The 23357-nt window shown below is 42.0% G+C and overlaps 1 protein-coding gene across 2 annotated transcripts; it reads left to right on the plus strand.

Moving 5' to 3' along the window:
* The first annotated feature begins 4219 nt into the window (after window positions 1–4219).
* Window positions 4220–22686, plus strand: phf12b (PHD finger protein 12b). Of its 2 annotated transcripts, none has more exons than XM_023961693.2 (15): window positions 4220–4981; window positions 5256–5437; window positions 7179–7251; window positions 10622–11066; window positions 12170–12290; window positions 12366–12498; window positions 13033–13197; window positions 14066–14209; window positions 14317–15013; window positions 19003–19104; window positions 19215–19346; window positions 20097–20192; window positions 20805–20887; window positions 20963–21101; window positions 21463–22686. In XM_023961693.2, the coding sequence occupies exons 1-15, from the start codon at window positions 4916–4918 to the stop codon at window positions 21900–21902; spliced, it is 3018 nt and encodes a 1005-aa protein (XP_023817461.1). In that variant the 5' UTR covers window positions 4220–4915; the 3' UTR covers window positions 21903–22686. The 2 variants fall into 2 exon arrangements, with proteins under 2 accessions (XP_023817461.1, XP_078785671.1); XM_078929545.1 differs by having other exon boundaries at window positions 21323–21463.
* The last annotated feature ends 671 nt before the right edge of the window (window positions 22687–23357 follow it).

Raw genomic sequence — 23357 nt, forward strand, 5'->3', positions numbered from 1 at the left:
TGCACATGACAGGTTCATGATGTTCAGTGACAAATGGACTTCTGGGTTTGTGAATGAAAGGGCAGAACAAAGTAGTGGTCCTCTTCACCCAAAAGTGTCTCTGAGCTCCTTATTTTATATTTGAAACTCCGCTTTACTGACACCAAACCCTGGAAAGCCGGCTTTGAGTCACCAAAAGTTTCAGAATTTCTTTGTTTTTGAAACCTTTCCAGAAATAAAGCTTCACAAAATGCTCCACCTCTTTCATCTTCAAGCTAAGCTACGATAAACAGACAACTTTGGGGTTTTTTCTTTTAAATTTATGACTTTTTTCTCTTAAATTTATGACTTTATTCTCATAATTTTACAGTTATGACTTTTTTTCTCGTAAATTTACAACTTAAAAGTCGTAATAAAAAAAAAATATTGTTTGTAAACTGGCCCTAAAACTCCATCGTAGTACCTGTTATGTCTCAGCTGGAAATACAACATGTGCCTTCGACCGGGATACACATGATTCAACTCCTCCAAGATAAAAGGTTGGATCAAAAAAGCCAAGAAAATATGGAGCTCCATGCCCGGTTCACTACTCCTCTCTGACTCACGCGACACGTCACTACGCGACAGGTCAGTCGTCGAGGTAACGGCTGGAATTATCTAAAGGCTAGACTCGTCCAAATTCACAGACGTTAGCATCCGGCCCACCGGCTCGACGAAGGACCCGGCCATTGAAGGCCGCGGCCCTCGAATTAGGACACACCCTAAGTCTGCTATTATTCCTTACTTATCTATTATTTATTTATCTATTAAATAACATGTTAAGTGCCTTATGGGGGCGGCTGTGGTGCAGCGGTAGGGCGGTTGACCCATGATCGTAATATTGCAGGTTAGATTCCCGCCTTGCACGCCTATGAGTTGAAGTGTCCTTGGGCAAGACACTGAACCCCACCCTGCCTCTGGTGGAAGGTTGGTGCCCAGTGTTCGGCAGCGGAGCCGCCACCAGTGTGTGAATTGGGGGAATGGGACTGTGACTGTTTGGGCCTTGTAGGTAGAAAAGCGCTGCATAAGTATACGTTATTTATTTAACACAGTATTATTCAACAGTAATTAATGCAGAGCAAAACAATGATAAAGTTTTCCTATGCAGTTGCTCACTGTAATGTATGCATCAACAGCACGTTAGTTAGTATACATTTAAAGTTTTAATAATGTCTGACGGAATCGTTTACTGAGGTTGTTCGTTCAGAGTTTAGAAGCAAAAGGTAAGTAAGGTTTTATTTAACATTTTAGCCTGACCTAACCCTTTATAGTTGCTGTAAAAACCACATAGGCATTGCCTAACCATTACTTCACCATGGTAATAATTATGAAATGATCATTAGAAGCCTATTAAAAACTCTCACCTTTAGGCATTGCTACACAAGTTTTCAAGTCTGTTTTCGGGTTCTATGCAGAAACAGGGTGTTTACTCAATGTACGCTGAAAGTTCAACCAGTTGAACTTTTGACTGTTTGAATGTCAACCAGCTGAACTTTGACCAGTTTGACTGCTTGAATGTCAACCAGCTGAACTTTGACCAATTTGACTGCTTGAATGTCAACCAGCTGAACTTCGACAATAAGGGACTCAGATTTGGTAGTCACATATGTGGCTTTATCTTTTTTCTTTTTTTCCCAACTTTATTGAACAGAGTCCAAGTATACAACAAGGGAACAAATGTGTAAAAAATACATTGAAAACAACTGTATTGTGGGCTGAATGGACATACATGAAATCCTGCTTAGTGCATTCTTAAAAGAGCAACACATGCCCAGTGTTAATGTGGCGTTAGGTCTTCACATAGCTCTGCTGCTACCTGATGATAGTGCACATACTCACATTTAAAAAGGATGCTAACCATACATCACTTTTACAAGAGAAATTTGCTGATCGCCGAGCAAAATAATGAAAATACAAATATCCAATCCCTGATAGGGACACAACATCTGATACCAATCGACTCTGAAACAACGTGATCAGGCTCAAATTTCCAATCACATGAACGGATCAGGAGATCCCTACTAAAAAGGACCTTAGCATATTTAACTTTAACTTTTTTTCAGAATCAATGTTTCTACACCAACAGCATGGCAGGTCTCTCTCCCCATGTTGGTCTCTGTACTTGTACCCCAGGAGGGAATAGTAGCTGTTTGGTTCATAAAACATGTATCAAACAATCAGTCCGTGTGCCTGCTGTATTATGCAAATTAGCTAAGACTGATAAACAGGAAATGACTACTCAACGAGTCTAACGATCTTCAACCTTTTTATGAGGTTAATTGTCCTTTCTGATTTTTTCTTAATTACTAATGTCGCTGGTACCTGATTATTTTATTCATGCATTTATTTTGATTTATTTTCTTGGCTTTTGTTACACTTGCTGTTGATGGATACTGTTCTGTGTGCTGCACTGCAGCTGTACACATATGAGGCATGTGGTTTGTACAGGTGTGTTCAGACTGTACAGGTGTGCTCTGACTAAACATACATCTCACATTAGATCATGTTTTCTTTTGTTTCCCCTACCTCCAAAAGTGAAAGAGGTCCATTTAAAAACAATGAATGACATATTTCCATGTAAGGACTTGTTAAATGTCACATTTAATATACAAGATAAGTTATGCCCCATATGAACAAAAGATATTGAAACTGAAAAGCACCTGTTTCATGATTGCAATGTTGTTACATTTTTCTGCAATGATTTATATAATTGGCTTTCATCAAAGACCTCAATCCCTACATTTTCATACTTTAACATTCAATTTGGGTATATCAAAGAAGAAAAGAATATTCAGTTTAATAATTTTGTTATTTTGTGTAATTCTTTTATTCATAAATGTCGTTTTATGAAAGACAGGCCCATTTCAAAAAAAGATCTGCTTTTTTATGAATCCCTTCAAAAAATAGATAATAAAAAAGCTGTAAAACTAGTCAACTGCTAATCGTTTTATCTGGATTAATGCCTTTGTTTCTATATAATTTATTTCAATATTTTTTGTGTATTTCTTCTTTTTGTTTGGTTTTATATGTCTATGTATTATTTTTATTTTTTTTATTATGTATTACACTATTTTATTATGTTATTATATTGTTTTCATGTGCTGCTTAGACTTTGTTTTAGTTTTCTATTTGTAAAATCCTATACTGCCTTATGTTTTTGGATTTAAATGTTCCAAATGGTAAAAAGACTGTAGCTTTGAATTTAGTCAATAAAAAAACATAACTATTTCTACAAGGCAGTGTCTCCCTCTGCTGGTGAAAGTCATGAATGACATGTTTTATTTCAATTTGAAGCTTTGGCTCTGAGGCAAAAATCGTTCCGTCCCAAGGCCAGCAGGTGGTGTCTGTTTGGTGTTTTCTCTCAATTATTTTGTTACTTTCCTTTAATTTTTTTAGTCTACCCAACTTAAGATCAAAGTTGAGTAATAGGTTATCAGTCAATCAACAAAACAACATGTCCACATTGATTTTCCACACTTATTACATTCGGTGAAGCACTGCTTTCCCATCCAATGTGCCTGACATTTTCAGAATGTTCAAGGTTTAGACTCAACAAACTGAGTTTTAACTATTGTGACAGTAAAGAGCAGAATAAGCTGAGTCTGTCTGTCCCTTTACAGTTTGACCTTTCAGTCAAAACCTGTGGGCCACTTTCTGTCAGCTTGATTGGTCGTTGGTTTAGGTTTTTACCTCTTTTTTTAACCTTAAATTCAACAGATTACATAATACAGACAAAAGATGATTTTAAAGGATAAGAGAAATTCTACAAATGTCTTAATATTCAAAGGTTTTAATTCACATGTATAGAACATATTTCAAGAAATTCAATATGGAACTTTGAGTGCAAAAAGGAAACCAAATGGATCATTGTATTAAGCTGATTCATAAACTAGTGTGCATTTGCAATTTTGTTTTCATTAAAAACTGAGGCCAACAACAAGGCTTTTAATATGTTAAATTTAAATGTGCAGGATTATTTTAGCACTCATTTGGGAAATGCACAGCTGTGTTAGATGACATTTATTAGCCTACAAACATCTGCAAGATTACATTTAAATAATTGCAATTTCAGAAACAAGATTTCATATCAGCCAAATCAAAAGTTTGAAAGCTCCGCCTAAAGTTAGCAGTTCCCCTCGTTAGGCAGCAGTGTAAGTAATCTAGTACCGTGATAAATGACCCCATTGCCTCCATGCTTAGCAGCCGGATGCAGGTTTAAACGATGCTCGCTAGCTACATCCGCTCTGCTGCGCATGCGCACTCGACGGTTCGCGGTTGCGCCAGAGGATGTTGCTGGCAGCCAGCGCTGTAGATGGTTTTGTCTACAACAATAACATCACCATCCTTTTCTTTTTTTTTTGGTCTCCAAATTCCGAACCGAGGATTCCACGTTCCAGACGTGAATGAAAGCCTCTGAGCTCCGGCGTTCTTCACCTGCTGCTGCCCGCAATGGGATCGGACTGGTTTGCAGATTTGCAGAGCTTCTGTCTGCAGGAGGAGAAACGACAATCATGGCTGGCCAGCTAGGCCGCTAATTGATTCCCGAAGCGGCGAACAAGAGTCTTGTTGACGCGGGAGAAGCCCGGACGTTTAGTGTGCGTTGATTAGAAAGCGGTTTGTCACAGGACCCGCGTTTCAGAGCGATTCTCCCGTGTTTACAGGCTATTTTTTTCTTTTCTTTTTGGAGCAGCGGCAGCAGCCTCGGAGCCGCTAGCGTCACCACCTTGGCTGGCTGACGTCCTGCCTCTGCCGTTAGCCTCGGTGCTAGCTAACGCTAGTTAGCATCGATCGCCCAGGAAAGCGGTGGACTACTTTTTCTAGAACGTTTAAAATCAAGACTTGTGTATCCGAGGATACTTGTACTCGTTGCTTTATTACAGCAGCTTCTCCTGGATGAATGTGGGACAAAATGGAGACCCCGACGATTGTGTACGATTTGGATACCTCCGGGGGCTTAATGGAGGTGAACTTTTCATTTCTTCAATTATTAAACGTGTGATCGCGGACGCTTTCCCCTGTGTTTTGATCTGCCGTCTTTCCACTCGTGTCGCAAACGTGGATCTTTTGCAGTAACTAGTTTAGCTTGTAACTGGAATCCAGCGGATGACGTCTGTGTCCGTGCAGTTGCAACTAGCGGTTCTGCGGGCGCGAGGCCCTAATCCCGCAGACAAAACGCGCGTAAAATGTCGGGCATTGTGGGTCTGATCGCATTCTAAACCAGAGCGTTGCGTTTGCAGCAAATCCAGTCCCTGCTGGCGCCTCCGAAGTCCGAAGAGGTGGAAAAACGGAGTCGGAAGTTGGTGAGAGACGTCCGGAGGAGCGGGAGGGCCACCAACCATGACACCTGCGATAGCTGCCGGGAGGGAGGCGATCTGCTGTGCTGCGACCACTGTCCCGCCGCCTTTCACCTCCAGTGCTGGTGAGCAACGACGGCCGCAAACTCTGCGGGTTTAACGCATTCAGTGCGGGATCATCATGGCGCCACTGACGCTCTGTGTTTATATGGATGGAGCAGCGCTGGATGCTTAGCTAGCTAACCCTTTTTTTCGTTGTTGCGCTTCTAATTTCGGTACAAAATCTCGTGTTTTATCAGTGTTTAGTCTCCAAAACACAACTATAAAGCTACTATTGTCACATTCTTTGTGTATAGCATAATAATTTAATGTTATTCTTTGGTTTGGAGATTTGTGAACCCGTTAACATCGTCCACATTCAGACAAAAGGCCTCTATATCATTTTGGGTTTCAGTCGTCAAAGCTCTAAAATGCCTCCAACTTGACTGAGGTTTAACTTTAGGAGCATTTGGAGGACTAAAGACGCACATTGGCTTTGAAATGAGGGGCAGTGACGGACCGGAGCCGCTGGCGCTCGATCCCGTCCTGCTCCTGCAGCTGCTGCAGCCGCTAGTGCTAAAAATGGAGTCCGGCCTGCTTCTGTTTACAATATGGCGACCTCCCTTCCAGCCTCTCTACACTCTTCCAGCGCCATTTTCCCAGGCTTTCTATTAAAACCAAACGAGCTTTATCTGGACTCGTGGCTAAACAGAGACTGTTCTTTCTTTGGAGACTGTAACGACTCTGTTCTGTCATTAAGTCTGGTTCTGATCCACACAGATGCTTTTTTCCCCCCCACTATCAGGACTATCATTGGTATTCTGCCTTTACACAAGAAGTAGCTGTTTAATCTATGGTCAACTTTGATGAGAGAACTACGGCTACATCATGCTTTAATGGTTAACATGCATGTTAAATGAAAAGGCTTTAGGGGATAAGCTGTACATGATCCAGTTTTTGATTCCTTCAGCTGAGCTATGAGCTGAATACTTTCACTACTTCTCTTTCAGCAGCATGAATATCTTGACATTTGACGCCGTGGTGCAGGCGCCATTGGCAGTTGAAGATCCACTCCAATGAAGACTGTGTTCTTGTAGCATTTTTGTCATGATGGAGGACACTTATAAAGAAAATTAAAACTGCCTTTCTGAGTATTGTTTTTTCAAATTGTGATGCATCAAGACCAGATTTAAAAAAAAAAAAAATAAAAACGCAGTTTGAAAAAAGCTGTCTGTTGTGACGCACAAACGGAAATGGGTCACCAGCACTCCGCTCCATTCTGATCATCCACTTGTAGACAAACAGATCCATGAGCGTCTTTGTTTTCCTCGTCTGAGCTGGAATCTGGATCTAAACTGTACGGATGGACAGCCAGAATACTGCTCGCCGTTTTTGTTGCACTGCTGAGGTTAGGTTGGTTTTGTGCAGGGCTGCAAGCTAATGCAGCCTTATTCCCCAACACAACTTGGAGACAAATTTCTGATGAACTACTGACGCTCTGCAGAAACTATGTCCTAGAAAACGACACAGTCTTTGCCCAAAAAAACATAAGAATAATTTAAAGACCACTGGGAACATTTACAAATGATGTGAAGATAATTCCAGTGGGACTATATGAACACATGAGATTCAAATGCAATGTTTTGAACAAGAGTCAGAGAGAATGTACTTGTCTTGGCCTTTGTGTTTCACATGAACGGGAAAAAAATATTTTTATTTTTTTTTTAGTAAAATGAAATGTGTGCAGTTACATCTTAGAGATTAAACAGATTCCCTGTCCTGTCACATGAACGTCATATTTGTGTGTTTTTCTTTGTCTCATTGTAGCAACCCTCCTCTGAGTGAAGAAATGCTTCCTCCTGGAGAGTGGATGTGCCATCGATGTAATGTCAAAAAAAGAGTGAGTGTCGAATGCTGTACAGTCCTGCTCCCCATTATTGCCACCCCTTCTTTTTTGTTGCATAACTGACTGAATGTCTTCAGAAATGAACGGAAACGTAGCACTTTTATATCAGCAGGATCTTTTACATTGGAGGAAATTTAACAAAGAGAGTTGTTAACTTTTGATTTTTTTTTTATTTGAAAAGGTTTATTTCAATCAATCAAATTAGAATAATACACAAAACATTCCAATCATCAGTTATACATTCATACAATGAGGAATTAATCTTAGGATAACCATTTTATTACATGATTTATCATTATCCGGTTCATAACTTTTATCAGACAGAATTAAGAATCCTTGGGTATCAATAAAGCTCTTGACAAAGATGAATTACTTAAAATATTACGGAAAATATAACTTTTAGAAATCAACGTGGCAAATGCAGATGAGTTATCCAAAATGAAGACAGATTATGTTAACTATAAAATCCTGCATATGATTTTTATAATAAGGAAATGCTGTGAAATAAAATAAAAATAGGGTCCATAGTCTGTCAAAAGTCCAAGGTTGGTGTTCCTCCTTCTGCTGATAACAGCCGTTCTTCTGGGTTAACTTCAACAGAGATTTTGTGATTCTAAAAGAAGAATAAAAACAGAACAGAAAACTAGCATGTTCACTAACTAATATTGGGACCCCTCCTTAATGTGTTTGCACACCCTTTGGTAGCAACAACGTTTCTTAAATGTATCTACAAGCTTCTTGTACGTCCTGGGTGGTGTTTCCTCACAGACTTCCTTTGCAATGTGCTTAAGCTCTTGAACGTTTGGAGGGTTCCTTTCTCCAGTGGCCTATTACAGCCCCTCCCAAAGGTTTTCTATTGGATGCTGATCAGGACTTATTGGCGGTTTTAAATCGGTTCTTGTTTCCCTTTCATCCATTCCTGTGTGCTTTTGGAGGTTCGCTTTTTGTCGTTAGCTTGCTGTAGGACCCAGGATCCTCGCCTCAAACCAAGTTTCCTCATTCTGGGTCTGACGTTTTGCTCTAGAATGTCTGCGGCGGCTGTGGTGTTGAGGTAAAACAGTCGACCTCTGATAGGAAGATCCCAGCTTTGGTTCCCACCCCGCCTGTCCAAGTGTCCTTGGGCAAGACGCCGGACCCCACATTGCTCCTGTTGGTTATAAGTTGGAGCCAGTGTTTGGCAGCAGAGTTCATCAGTGTGTGGATGAGTGAATGAGGCTGACTGTAAAGCGCTTTGAGTCTTCTAAGAAGGTACAGCAGTAAAGCGCTATAAGCATACGCCATTAACCATTTAGAATAACTTGATAATCTTCTGATTTCATGATGCCTGTGATATGGTCAAGGCCTCCATTACCAGATGCAGCAAAGCAGCCCATAGCATTATGGATCCTCCACCATGCTTGAATGGTGGCATGGCGTTCTTTCCTTAAGGAACGTCTGTAAACATACTGTTTGTGTGCCTCACCACCAGGCTTGAGGTTTGGCCAGGTTTCATTTTTGCGGTTGTTCAGCAATGGGGGCTTCCTTGGCCTCCACCTATGTAGCCTCACTTTGGTCTTCAGGTCTTGAGATGTTTGACCGGTCCTAGTGTTTTTTTTTTTTCACTATTCACAATAACCTTTGAAGACATCCATCATTAACCCCCCACACCGCCCCCATCCAGAGAGGTTCTTGACAGTTCCATGCCTGGAAAACGTCTTAATAACATTACACAGTTGAATCAGGGATGCCATGGGGTTTAGAGATGGCCTTGTACCCTTTGATGGCGGTAGTTTCAGATGCACTGCTGACAATAGTTGGATATCATTGACATGAGTGTTTTTCCTATGGTCTGACGGAGCTGCTTGCCCATCAAGCGACGCCGTGTGTTCATGGCTGTTTGAGTCATGAACGTGGACTGACTTGCTGGCTAAATTAGTTTTTATACCCACAGAATGTTGACATTGATGCCACATTGAAAAGGTTTTGGTTTGGCCCAATAAGGCCGACGCACTGACTGAACACAGTGAGACCATCACGTGGAAGACAATACTATTGTCTCAGTATCTCGAAGAGTGAAACATCTACTGAGTTTTTCACGATGGAAGTAGTGTAATAGCATTTCTGGTGCCCTCAGGCACCTAGTTTGTCTTTACCACAGGAAATAACAGGTGACTTTTTTTAAAACACCAAAATGATTATTCATTGGCTAATTTGTGTCACATGGGTGGAGGCAATTCCTCACATGATCCACATTTGTGACTTGCTACAGGTTAGCCAAATTGGGTTTCCATGCCGATTTTTGCAGCGAATGATGCTAAATAACATCGACACAGCGAACATATGTTGTTCTACGTATGTGAATCTTTTTAGCTGTGCTTTATCATTTGCTATCTATAGTAAAATGTTGTTTTACTTGATCAATTCTCTCAGTAGATATTCCACAATAAATACATACAACTTCACGAGTACCAATAATGGGGAGTTCCTGTCTTTGGTTTGCATCCGCTGCAGTTTTAGTGTGAACACGTAAATGCTTACTGACTCATCTGAGTCAATCAGGATTTAGATACATTCTCATATGCAACACTGCAAAAGCCATATGACTCCAAATTGCACAGAACTAGTTGCACTCCAACTGTCTATAATTAAATCAGTTTTCTTTTTCTTTTAAATCAAGTATATATTTAAACCTTTTTATGAACCCACAGGCATTTTTTAGAAATATTTATAATTAAAAATGCATGCCTGTCAATCAGCAGATTGTATTTGTATGACATAAAATGTCAGCTTAAATATGACTTCTATATATCAAAACTTCTAAATGAGCAGAAAAAGTTGAAACAGAACAAAGAACTAAATTAAACCATGAAGCTAATAAAAGCAACATTTTACATAAATGGTGTATACACACTGGCAGTTTTATCAATTTTATAACATTTAATTATGTATGAAATACTGGTAAAGATATAACGTGATATAATGCACTGAAAGCAGGACTGAAAATATCAAATTGTGTGTACCATTGACTCCACTAGAACCTTTTTCTAAATTACCAGTAGGGCTGATGTGACGGTGAGATCCATACAGCCTCGTTTGGACGTTTTGTGGCTTGAAGTGGTTCCGTTCCCGTCAGTGTGTCAGAGTTTTCCTGTTTCGCTGCATAGGAACACAAAAGGGTTTTAGGGAAGTTTCACTAAAAAGCTTCACATTTGATGGTGGAGAGTTTTACAGCTGTTCAGTCAATTGTTGAGCTTGTACAGGTTAGTGTTGTATTTGTGATTTAAAACATGAGGAGCGTTAATTATCCATGTCTCATCCTAATGAATGAACCCAGAAAGCATCCATGAGCCTCTGCTGATGGTTTGTTTTTGTTTGTTTTTGGCAGAAGCGGGACCAGAAGTCTGAGCAGACTAACGGCCTGCCGGAAAAGTCTCTGTCTAAATGCTCTTCGTCTCCCGCTGTGGAGCTGGAGCTCAGTGCTGGCCCACTGCGGCTTGACGGACTTCCCCCAGGAGCTGGTGCTGCGGGCCCCGGGTTGAGGGTGGCCCAGGTCCGCCTTCTGGACCGTAAGACTTGCAGCAGGCCTGGCACTCCTACATCAAACACCTCATCTACCCCGACTCTCTCCGAGGATCAGAATGATGGGGAGGACGAGACGGTCGAGCCTGAGGAGGATTTCCAGGGAGCAGAGTTTGAAGCTGCCCCTGTATTAGCCCCAACGCCGCGCCTCCTCAAGAGGCCCTTCCAGCTCCTAATAGCTGCTGCTATGGAGCGAAATCCCACGCAGTTTCAGTTGCCAAGTGAGCTCACTTGCACCACTGCTCTTCCAGGTGAGTCATAACATCACAGTTAGATCTGACACTTGCTTGTCTGATTGCTGAAAGAACTAATGATTGCATCTGATTGCTTAACCAAAATGTCATTGTTCAGACGTATTACATTTGTCTGAAGCAATCTGTGTTATCCAGGGGTCTCCAGCACTTGTCTGACTAAAGTTTCTTCCATTTATGGCATCTTTTCAACAACAAACAAATATTTTCTGAATTGAATGTCGTGCCTTTTTGAACACAATGGTGACACCAAACTACTTTAAAGTGGTACAGTGTTCCTGGAAGGCCTGTAGTTCTTTAGTGTAGCCAGTAGATGGAGCCATAACAGAATTTATTTGAGATTAAATTAGTGTTCTCTTGACATGTATTTGTTTGGGTTTAAGTGTGTATGTGCGCGTGCGTACGTGCGTGTGCATAAAATACAACAGTTTAGAACGACATGCAGGTCCTAAGCTCCACGTGGGGCCAAAGGCTCCCGATGTTCAGTGGAACAGCAGTTTACAAAGCAGCTATGGTGAAAGCAGCAACGGCTGCAGAATACTTTAAAAACGACGATCACTCATTTTTTACAGAAATTGTAAATCATAATTATTTTTCTTTCTTGTTTGTGTTTCTGATCAAATGAAAATGAACTGTTATTGAAAAAAACCCAATGAGAAGCCAGAAAAGGTGGTTATTATGGGACATGGCTGGCTGGATGATGATGATGATGTCCATTATCACTTCATGTCTAATAACTTTGACTGTTAAATATGGACAAACGTCAGTATCTAACCAGCGATGTCCCATAGTACCTACCTTTTCCAATTTCTCATTCCGTTTCGTTTTTCTCACTTTTTTTTGTTTGTTTTTTGGTTTTCTGGAAATTACTTTAGTTTTCTCCGTTTTTCTATTTTCCGTTTCTGGAATTTTGTTTTGCTTTCTAAAATGTAAAGCTGTTTTCTTTAATATTTGTTTTTTGTGGTTGTGATCTTTCAAATGTTTTTGCATCCAGTGAATTAGTTGAAGTGACTTGCACTTCAGGGCCACCGTACAGATCGACGGCTTCGGTCTTCAGTCAACATCTTCTTACATTACTTTTCACCTTTCAAACTGCTTTCCAGGCAGCAGTAAACGGAGGAGAAAAGAGGAGCTTCTGGGAAAGCCCTTCCGGAGGCCTCAACACGAGCTGGATACTAACGGCCTCGTCCCTCTTCCGGTGAAAGTCTGCTTTTTATGCAACAAGTGAGTTTCCAGTTCATGTGAGGACAAAACTGCTCTGGGTTGTTTGTACTAATAGTGCTGTATTTTCTGCCATAGGAGTTGCAGGTTAGCTCCACTGATCCAGTGTGATTATTGCCCACTTCTCTTTCATATGGACTGCCTTGACCCCCCACTTACAGGCTTACCTGCTGGCAGGTGGATGTGTCCAAATCATGTTGAGAATATAGCGGTAAGATTCCCCGGTCTCTTTCCTTTTGTCTCTAAATAGGATTTGGACAAATTTAATGATCAAATGAGATTGAAGGGGCCTTTATCATGCAAAACCAACTTTTTAAGTGTATTAAAATGTTCACTCCTCACAAAAAACACTTTGATCCAGTCACGCATTCGGGAGTTTTCATCTAAAATCCTGCTCTCTGAGCACCAGCCTCTCCCGGTCCACGGAAACGAGCAGCTTCTCACATTGTGACATCACAACGTGAAGAACCGCCCTTTCCAGGAAGAGTCTGCGCTGCCAGCACCACCCCCAGGCTAACACACACACACACACACACACACACACACTGACCGGCTAAATACTTTCCAGTCATCTGCTTTATATGAACATCCATCTTTGCAAAAGTTCCCGTGTTCTCTTTCGTTCTTTAGTGTGCCAAAGGGAATATATTATTATATAGTTTATTCTGAAAAGCATGATAAAGGCCCTTTAAGCCTATAGTAAACGTATATCAATTTAATATGAAGTCTTCTGTTTACTAAACAGCTCAATCAGAGGAGCCTGAGTCTGTCCAGGCGCTGTCAGCTCTTTGACCAATTCCAGGACAGGATGTCCCAACATGCAGTCAAGTTGGACTTCCTTCGTAGAATCCATCGGCAGAACGCACCAAATCGACGCGCTTTTTCCCAGCTGATCAAGAAAACCATCAAGGTAAGTGAGAGTCGATGGGAACGATTGGAGATTCCCAAACGTGGAGCTTTCTTTTCTTTGGACCGATATTTTCCTACACACAATATCCAACATTTGTTTTTCATTTAAAAAAATTTTTTTAACTCACAGCAGCTCACAAAAACTTGTAAGTCAGGATTTTACTAAAAACGAATTCAGAAAGAGGAAAGCGGTTCAGGCCCAGAGAGAAAAAATACTTACGTTTTTGCTCAACTTAAAGCAATTGTTGGAGGCACGAATAAAGGAATTCATTTTGTACCTCAACTTTTTCTGGTGTTGTAGTCTGGTCAATTAAAAGCATTGGGACTCGTCAACTGTCGTGATTGGCTAGCATACAAAGCCCAAAAGTTTAAAAAATAAACGGAATGGAGGCGGTAACTTTGACGTCGAGTGGTGTTCTTGAACAAAAAGATGACTAGCAAACCTGTGATGCCTCTTTGTTCCTGCTGTTCACCTTTAGTTAACTGGGAGGTCTTTTAAAGTTGTCTGCTAGGAACTGTGAGGAAACATTTATGCTTACATGTCACTTTCCAGTAGTGAGGAGAAAAGAGGAGCATTCATCTTTTTGGTGTAAATGTAAAGGTAAACTGTCAAAACACTGTTGCCTTTACAGTCATAGCAGAACTATAGACTTGTAAACATGTAACGTGATGCTCATGAATGTTTTTTGTCAACAAATTCATACTAAAAATGTGTCAGTGTTGTTATGCTAAACAATGTAAGTGCACGGACCGTACCATCGTCATGGACCAAGCATTGACATCCTATGTTGGCTCTTAATGTGAGCGTTTTTCTTACTCTGTCAAAGCTTAGTAATAAAATGACAAATGATGGGTTTTTTTTGTACCAGGTCCCCGATGCCATTAAGTCGCAGTACCAGAATCCTCCTCCCATGCTGCTCCCTGCAGGGATGCGACAGTTGGAACTGGTTTGCAGCAGCATTTCTGATCACGCATCTTCAGATCAGCTAGCAACAGAAGCTGAGCAGCAAGAGGTACGCCTCACCACTGGGCCTGTCATTGGTCCTGCTTTGTTTCTTTATAAGCATCATAATAGGATGTTTCAAATAATTGTTTTTTGATCTTTATTTCTTGTGAGCAGTGGCTCCAGGATGTCATCGCTCTCCAATGCAGCATCATGCGGCATCTTTCAATAAAACAAACGCCTGGATCCACATCAGCTGCAGAGTTTGATTCTGAGCAGAAGAGCTGCATAAAATCCTGCATCTTATCGGAAGAAAAGAAGACTCCAGCTTCTTTTGGAAGGACTCCTTCACCTTTACCCTGTCCTAAAGCCTCTACAGGTAGTTTATCCAAAAGCTCTCTAGAGGCCTCGTTTTCCAAGGATTGTCCGGCAAAGCTTGCTCTCTGTCAGTGTGACACCACGTCATGCCAGAGCTGCCATAAAGCCAATGGATCTGTGGCAAAGCTTCAGCCTCCCAGCCCTTGCACGGATCTAGACTGTAAGAGCACGTTGGCCTCCTCCAGGCACGCTGAGCTGCAACACAGGTTGAAAGCCGGCTCCGAATCGGAGCCTGTTGCAGGACTAGGGAACCATGTCCAAACGGAAGCTTTCAAAAAGGAGCAGGAGGGCGCCACAGAGACCTGTGCTCTGAAAAACTGCCCCACCGCTCTCACGACTCGGCCCAACAGTGGCGGGCTGAACAACAAGAGCCACGGCAAGCTTCAGGAGGAGGAACCGCGTCACTGTTCCATCACAAGCAGCTCGCTCTCCCATGCATCAAAAGACGAGCAGAAGCAAGGCACGGGAGAACCCAAGCTGTTCCCACCACCAATGGGTAAAAGCAGCACTCATGAACCAGCACAGATAAACACATTCAATACATTTTAATTAGCAGCTTCTATGTACAGCGTTCCAAATTATTCTGCAAATGCTGTTTTTTTGAATGATTTTTCTCAATACTCGATGCAAATGAAAGTCGGCAGGATTTGTCTAGTCACTAACCATTTTGATGTCATTTTATTAAACAAACCTACTAAAGACGCATATTTTATTCATAAATAAAAGCCTTGAAAGTTTACTGTTCCACATTAGTAAACAGAACATTTCATAGATTCTGAAGAACTAAAAATGGTCATTTGTTGACTTTGCTGCATTAATAGATCATATTTACTGAAGTTTCATTCCAAATTCTACAGTTTCTTCGTCAGCCTCGTAGAAGAAGTCCCTCTTTGCTTCCAGCTGTTTTCATATCTGCGTTTGAGATCGATGGGCGGGCTGAGCTTACTCCGATCAGCGGAAGCCCGGTGGATTCTTTATGTTTGTCTGGGCCCACTGCAGCTGTTTCAGCCCACTTTCCTTTCACCAGAAAACAGGACCCTGGACCACTGGCCCACAGTCCAGTTCTTCTTCTCCGTTTCCCCCGTTGGTCCAGGCTCAGACGTGTCTTGACCCGAAGAACCCGACAGTTGTAGCCCGTCTCCAGAATGGGCCTGAATGTGGTGGTTTTGGAAGCTGTTCCTCCACCTCATTCCACTCTTTCTGGAGGTCTGCAGCTTTTTGGATCTTGTCCTTTTGATGATCCGCTGAAGCCCACAGTCGTCTCTTTTGCTGCTGCTTCTTCTCCTGATACATTTTGACCTTCCTATAGACTTTCCATTGATCTGCTTGGACACAGCGCTCTGTGAACAGACAGCCTCCTGAGCTACTTTTGAACTTTGGTGGCTCACCCAGAGGTCAACGATGGTCTTTTGGGAAGTTGGAAAGCCTGAAGTCTTCCTTATATTTAACCAAACTGAACCAACGTCTGGGGAACCTGTGCAGTTACTTTATGCAGTAGATCAGGGGTCGGGAACCTATGGCTCGCGAGCCATATATGGCTCTTTTGATGGTCACTTGTGGCTCACAGACAAATCTTTAATTATACTTTTTTATTTTTTATTAGACCAGTCCTTCTCGGGCGCGATGCGATGCCAGAGGCGTGGTGCTTGGAGAGAAAAATCTGCGCCAGCATTATCAGTTTACTATTATCTACTATTTCACAGAGTTTGTACCAACCGTAAACCTGTGAATTGACGTCCCTAAAACTGCACGCTCCCGTCTCCGAGAAAGAGCGCGCAGTTGCGGGGACGGGATGTGTGAGGAAGAAAGCAGAGGGTGGGGGTGAGGTGTTGTGGGGACAGGCAGCAGGTGAATCGCGCAGGGATTGTAATAACGTAAAACCTGCTGCCCGTCACTCACTGCAGCGTGTGAGTGTGTGTTTGGCTCCCCGTCTGCATGTGATCAGTCTGTCTCACATCTACAGAACATTCAGACCTAAGATCACGTTTAAAGTCTCAACGCCTGAACGAAGCAGAAACTCACCACGTATCAACCAGACTAGACCACCAGCAGAACTACCACGAGAAATACTCATCATTTATTACCAACAGAATAACAATGTTATTAAAAAGAATCCACAGACTTATTGTACTTTAAAAATGTTGAAATTAAATCAAATGCACACATTCATTTATATATTTAGTTTTAAACAAATTGTCGCGGACTGAGTTGGATGGCTGTTGGGCCGCGTTAAAAGTTCTGGAGTTCATTGAACGCGTCAAGCAGAGATCTGATTGGCCCTCAGTTCTGTCGCTCAGCCTGTTGTTAGGTAGTTTGGACCAATGGTGTTCAGCTATGGGCCGAATAAGGGAAATGGGAGGGCTGCAGCGGGAGCAGGGGAATATATAGTTGGGAGAAGCGCTCTCGTGTCGGCGGGAGAGATTCAGGAGTTGCTGAATGAATTGAACGGCGTTTGTTGCGGTCTGCAGTAACCAGAATAAAGAACTTTAAAAGAGGTTAAGTCTCCGTGCCTCAGTGTGGGGAAGGGACACTACATTATTGTATGGCTCTTTCGAAATTACATTTCAAAATATGTGGCATTTATGGCTCTCTTGGCCAAAAAGGTTCCCGACCCCTGCCGTAGATGATTAGTTGGTGACACTCCGTTTCAAACATTCACGGCCTGCAGAATTTGGGCCGATTTCTCCACGGCATTCTAATTTTAGGAAATCTTGTTGTCATAGGCTTCTTGAGCTGGAACGCCAATTTATTTCAAATAAGCAAATACTTGAAATCAATTAAAAAGCGGGCCCTGAATCTGTATTCCATGAAAGTACAATGTTTTGAATGGAATTATGGAAATGGATCCACTTTTCCATGACACTCAAATGGTTGTGGAAAGGGTCCGTATACGTCTTCCACACCCGCCTCTCCTACTTTCACATGGAACAAGGTTTTCTTCCAAGCTGTCTTAAAACTTACCAACACATCTTAAACCCAAGTGACTATTTATTTTTAAAGTATTCTTCTGACTATTACATTAAACAGAGAGGAGCAGGCCTCTAAAGACGGAACAGTTATTTCATCGGTTTCATAAAGTAAATATTTAACAATAGAAGTAGCAGCATGCTTATTTTGACTTGTAAAAACAGCCCAAAACATCGTTATATCATCAAAGTTTACCATTAAAAGTAAAAAAAAAAGACCCACCCCAACGAGGACATTTTTTCTGTTTTTCTCACCATGCATGAAAAAAATTAAGATTAAAACTGCAGTTTTCAGTATTTCTTTGTTCAAACTGTGGTGAGGCAGGAGCAGAGTGAAAAAAATGCTGTTTTGAAAAAGCTTGTGATTAGTCGGCAGGCCACAAGCTCCGCCCCTTTCTGATCATCCACTAACAAACATATCCATGAGCGTCTTTGTTTTCCTCCTCTGAGCTGGAATCTGGATCAGAACTGTACGGATGGACAGCTCTGACACTGCTCCCAGTTTTTGTCGCACTGCGGATGTTCGGTTGGGTTTGTGAGGGGATGGAAGATACGAGGACAGAATGTACCGTAATTTCCGGACTATAGTGCACCTGGTTATAAGCCGCACCCCATTACATTTTTAAAGGATAAACCATATTGTACATGCATAAGCCGCATGTGCCCACATTGAAACATGTGTTGTAGAATGAGGATGTGTATGTGTGTGGGTGTGGGTGTGTGTAAGAAAGAGGAGGGAGCGAGAGCGCGCAGCAGAAGTGTGTTTGGGGTGTGAAACATATGAGAGCTTTCTTCATCTTCCTCCTGTGCACTGAAACATGGAAGTCTTCCTCAGTGTTGGATTGGAATAGCGTCAGATATTCTTCACCACACTCTGTCTCTTCTTCATTGTAGTTGTCAGTGTCACTCTCATCCTGAGGCAAATTCCCTCCTGAGCTTGCGCTGTCCTCTCGCAGCAGACCGGCTTTTCCAAACACACTGCCTTTAACAATGGCTTTTAACTTGAAAGTTGAAAGCTGCATCATATGCATTTCTTCTTTTATTTTATTCTCATATTTTTATTATAATGAGGTTGTGTTCGTGCCATTCATTCACAAAGCGGGAATTTACATTAAACGTGCGTCTTCCTCGACACATACACCGTCTCACTCTAACCCTTTCTGCTGGGTCGCCCCTAGTGGCCGTTATTAGAAATGCATTAAAAAAATTCATAAAATAGCGCAGCATGGAATAAGCAGCAGGATTGAAAACGTGTGACAAAAGTAGCGGCTTATAATCTGGAAATTACGGTAAACAAAGCCGTCACTTTAGAGGCAAATTTCTGATGAACTCTTGTTGCTCTGGAGATACTATGTCCTTGAAAATGACAGCTTTTTCGATTTTGGATAAAAATGGCATAACCATAATTAAAAGTTCACTTCATCCCTTTCTAGATCAAGTTTATATGTGAATTAGTGTTTGCTGAACTTGTTTATGTGCCTCAGTGATCCAGTTTAAAGCCGTTTTGTTTGTCCCACAGATATGAAAGCCCCTCCCGGCCTGATGGACATGCTGCTGCCAGGCACACCTTCGTCTGTCGCCAACCTGTCCTCGTGTACGAAGGATGGAAAGGAGGATGGAGGTAAAGGTGTCCCCGCCTGATGACGAGCGACCCAGCTGAATTGCTGCTGTTTGTGGCTTGAAGGCTGACATGCACGTCTTGTTTTCTGTCTGTGTGCTCATGGGTAACAGACATTCAGCTTGATAAACTGGATGCAGAGATGATCAAGATGCTGGCATATCAGAGGATCCAGCAGCTATTTCCCCCTAAGATACCCAGCACTCCACCCTGCACAGGTTCCTCTAAATCCCCCCAACCCGACAGTAAGTCTTACCCCTGACACTAGCCGTGTTATCATGAATAGGACGTTGCTCAAATTGGATTTGGGATATTACATTTGCCTAATGGAAAAATGTCAACTCCCAAAAATAACTTGCATTTATTGGGGGGAAAAAGATGGTTTTTGAGGCGTATTTCACAAAACTGCAATGGAAAGACTTGTTTTTGAATTAAATGAGTCATGTGACCAACAACACTCCACAGGTAGACAGTTTTAGATGGAGAGAGTGACTCGCTTTTTGGTAGGAACTTGTGCGCTGCACAGCGGGCGCCATATCACGCCACACAGCTCATCAAAAGTTGAGCGTGTCGTGCAGAATTATTGGATTGTTTGCAGCTCCTCTGTAAAATCACCAACAACAGTTTCCCAAAATGGTTGAATCCGTAGCCACTCCCACGTGTCAGGAGCTCGCCGCTCCACAGCCTGAATAAGACGCCGACGTCTCCTTTGAAAGATGACGATGAGCGCTAGTATCTGCTGTAAATCAAAGTTCACGTTTCTGAATGACTTATGATGTGAGTTGGTTTGTGTTCATTCACATAATTAGGATTAAATGGAAACGGTGTAATTGCAAACATTTCTAGAATTTTGACAGTGTTCCGCATCTGGGAGTCATGGAAACGCAGCTACTCTCTCGTCTTGTGTGACTTCTGAATTTCTACTGTCAGAATAGAAAACAAACGTGTATCACACTTTTTTGGTGAGGTTGTTTGTAACTCCACCTTTTCTTCAGGTCAGAAGAAAGTCCAAGCCCGAGCTGTTTTCTATCCTCTGATAGGAAAAGGTCACGCTGTAAGCATGTGCTACAGGACGCTATACATAGGATCCGGTAAGAGACTCTGACATTCACTGCAGGTTTTGTTTGCATTTGAAATCGGCACATCAATTACTAAAGATATTAAAGAACATCAAAAATACAGTGCTCCCGCCGTCCTGCATGCTTAGTTTTTTTTTATCTACAGCACACTACGTTCTGTGTCCTGATTGGCTGTAGACCTTGTCAATCAATCTTCCATGCTGTGCCTTCAGTACAGATTGTGTACAGTTTGCCAGAGTTGTATATATCACAGATCTTTGTTTTCATTCTGTAATAGTGGACTTTTTTAAAAAGAAAGGTGTGAAAATGTTCATGTGAGTCTGAGAAAAGTGTAGGAAGTGTGTAGTGAGGAGTTTTACAGCCCTAAAGCATCTATATTGTATCCAAGAAAAAACTTACGATATTTGTTTAAAAACCAGTCGTTATAATATTTTGTTGCTCTATTATATGAATATTATTTTAAAAAAGCAAAGATCTTTTTGGGAGAAACTGTGTTTTATTGATGGATAAAAGATTCAGAAAATGTGTGGAGCACATGAAGCCCACATAAAAGCTACATCATGAGGATATTGATATGCCACAGTCTGAAAAGGGGTTTCTAACCTGCAACCTTTTTCTGTGAAGGAGCCGACATGGACGTTTGCCTTTCAAATTACGGTCACTGCAACTTTGTTTCCGGGAAACACGCGTGCATTTTCTATGACGAGGTATGGCTTTGTGGACACGCTTTGCCCTGAAGCGTGGCTCCGTCATGGAAGGACTTTGTCCAACTCTTTCCCCAGAACACCAAGCATTACGAGCTCCTAAACTACAGCGAGCACGGCACCACGGTGGACAACGTCCTCTACTCCTGTGACTTCTCCGAAAAGGCCTCGCCATCCCCACCCTGCGGCCTGGTGTCCAGAGTGCAAAGCATTATCCGTGGGTATCTGCTCAAAAGAAAGACGTCTTCACTGGTTTCTACTCATATTCTGCCTTATAAAAGTTAATTCAAAGAAATGTTCTGATTTTTCTTACTTTCTGCACAAAGACTAGCCGTCCTCAGCGTATACAAATCTAAAATATGATTGGCACACATGTCTGGTTATGAGACAATGGCTGTCTCAGTGTGAGTTTGATACAATTCCATTTTATGTGTGTAGCCCGATATTACAACAAGAGCCGTCTCAGTGGGCTTCATACCAGTGATTCTGTAGAAGACATGAAGTCGGTAGGTCATTTTTCCATCTCGCCTCACTTGTGATTGTGTTACAGTTTGTTTTCCACTCCGTCGTCTGTGCAGGACACAACAGGAAGCAGGAGAGCGAGGGTTCGGGCCCCGGGGCGTCCGTGCTGCCGGCGGGCGGGGTGATGAGCAGCCAGCCCCAGTGTGGCGCGGGGCCGCCATGCGGCTGCAAGTCCAGCAGCTCCAGCCTGATCGGAGGCAGCGGTGCGGGCTGGGAGGGCACGGCTCTCCTTCACCACGGCAGCTACATCAAACTGGGCTGCCTCCAGTTCGTGTTCAGCATTGCCGAGTTTGCCAGTAAACTGCCAAAAGAAGAGCCTGCCGCCAGTTCCACGAGCAGCTCCCCCAGCACCGGCGTGTCCGGCTCCGCACAGTTACCCGCCTCCACACCGCCCAGCACCGCCACGTTGAGCAGCCCGTCCAGCCAGGACGAGGCGGACCCTGACGTGGTCTGCGCCCACCAAGTGCCCGTTCTGCGCTCCAACTTTGTCTCTTAAACCGCACAAGACGCCCACCCTCTACTTTAGTTTGCACCTTCCAAGTCACAATGAAGGGAAAGCTGCACAGCTGCTTGGTCAGCAGGGAAACATTGGTTTGTTTTAAATGCTTTTTTTTTTTTTGGTTTTTTTTTTTTTTTTTTTTTGCATGAACTTGAAGTAATGTTGACAATCTTTTATTTTTATTTTTTTTTTGAAAATGACTGACGGTAAACCTGAGTTCACTTCAGACCATCAGGACTTGAGCGAACCTTATTTACCTGCGCTCAGTATTTCTATTGCCTGTGTATTAGTTCTATATATATATATATATATATATATATATATATATGATGTAACCTTATTATGTCAGTCAACCCATTTAGCACAACTCTTATTTTGTTGTATTACATAGTCTGATTTATTTTTTAAAATTTTTTCCCTCTGCTCCTTTTGCACCACAGGTAGCTATAAATGTATGAGTACATACATGCCTACACACTATATGTGTACATAACTATTGTAAATATTTATAATTCAGTCTTTCTCTTTTTGAGAAACATTGGATTTCATGTAGATTTACCTTTTGGGGTTTTTAATTGTACAGTCCATGGAAATTGTGATACAGTGTAGAGTACCAAATGTTTTGTGATAAAACTTGTTCTTAGTCTGTATTTTCCATTGTAGTCCATCTGTTAATACTGTAGTGTTTTAGCACTCATTTTGACATCATGCAGCTTTGTATATAAGCAGTACCAGCTTGTCTGTTAAACATGTAAATACAGAAAGATTTTTTAATAACAAACTCTGTGCATCTTTGTCCCGGCATCAGCCCTCACTGTCAGGAAGGAGAGCGTTAGATTTGTGGTAAATGGCATTCTGTATCCATTTGTCTTGAAAGCTTTTTACAATGAATTCTACATTTCTTTAGTCTTGCCTCTATAGACTCCAGAAAGTCATTGTTCCTGAGTGGGGCAAAAAAGTATTGTCAGCTGCCAATTCTGCAAGATCTCCCACTTCAAAAGATGAGAGGCCTGTAATTGTTTTCATGGGAATACCTCAACTATGAGAGACAAAATGAGAAAAAAGAAAATCCTAGTAACATTGCCCCTAGGCATGAATGCAAGTGTGCATGGGTGACCTGCTGAGGGTAAACCCCGCCTTCGCCCACGAGCGGCCAGGATAGGCTCCAGGGACAAAAAAGGGTTTAGAAAAAGAATGAGTGAGTTTTTTAGGAAACATGTTATCAGAAGTATGTCATTTTAGGTTAAATAAGTTCAGTTTTTAAAGAACACCAGTTATAACCAGAGTTGTCTCAAAGCAAAAGCAAATCACATCCTTATCAAAACCTTGTCCCTTATAAAATTCCACCTTAACGTTCACAGGGAAAAAAAGCCAAAGTCTAAAGTCGTTGGTGTTTCAGGAGGTACAGTTTTTCCGCTTTTTTGAAGAAGTTACTATTACTATTGGTAATGT

Source organism: Oryzias latipes, chromosome 13 (genome assembly GCF_053564925.1).
Source record: "Oryzias latipes strain Hd-rR chromosome 13, Olatipes_Hd-rR_3.1".
Taxonomy (NCBI): domain Eukaryota; kingdom Metazoa; phylum Chordata; class Actinopteri; order Beloniformes; family Adrianichthyidae; genus Oryzias; species Oryzias latipes.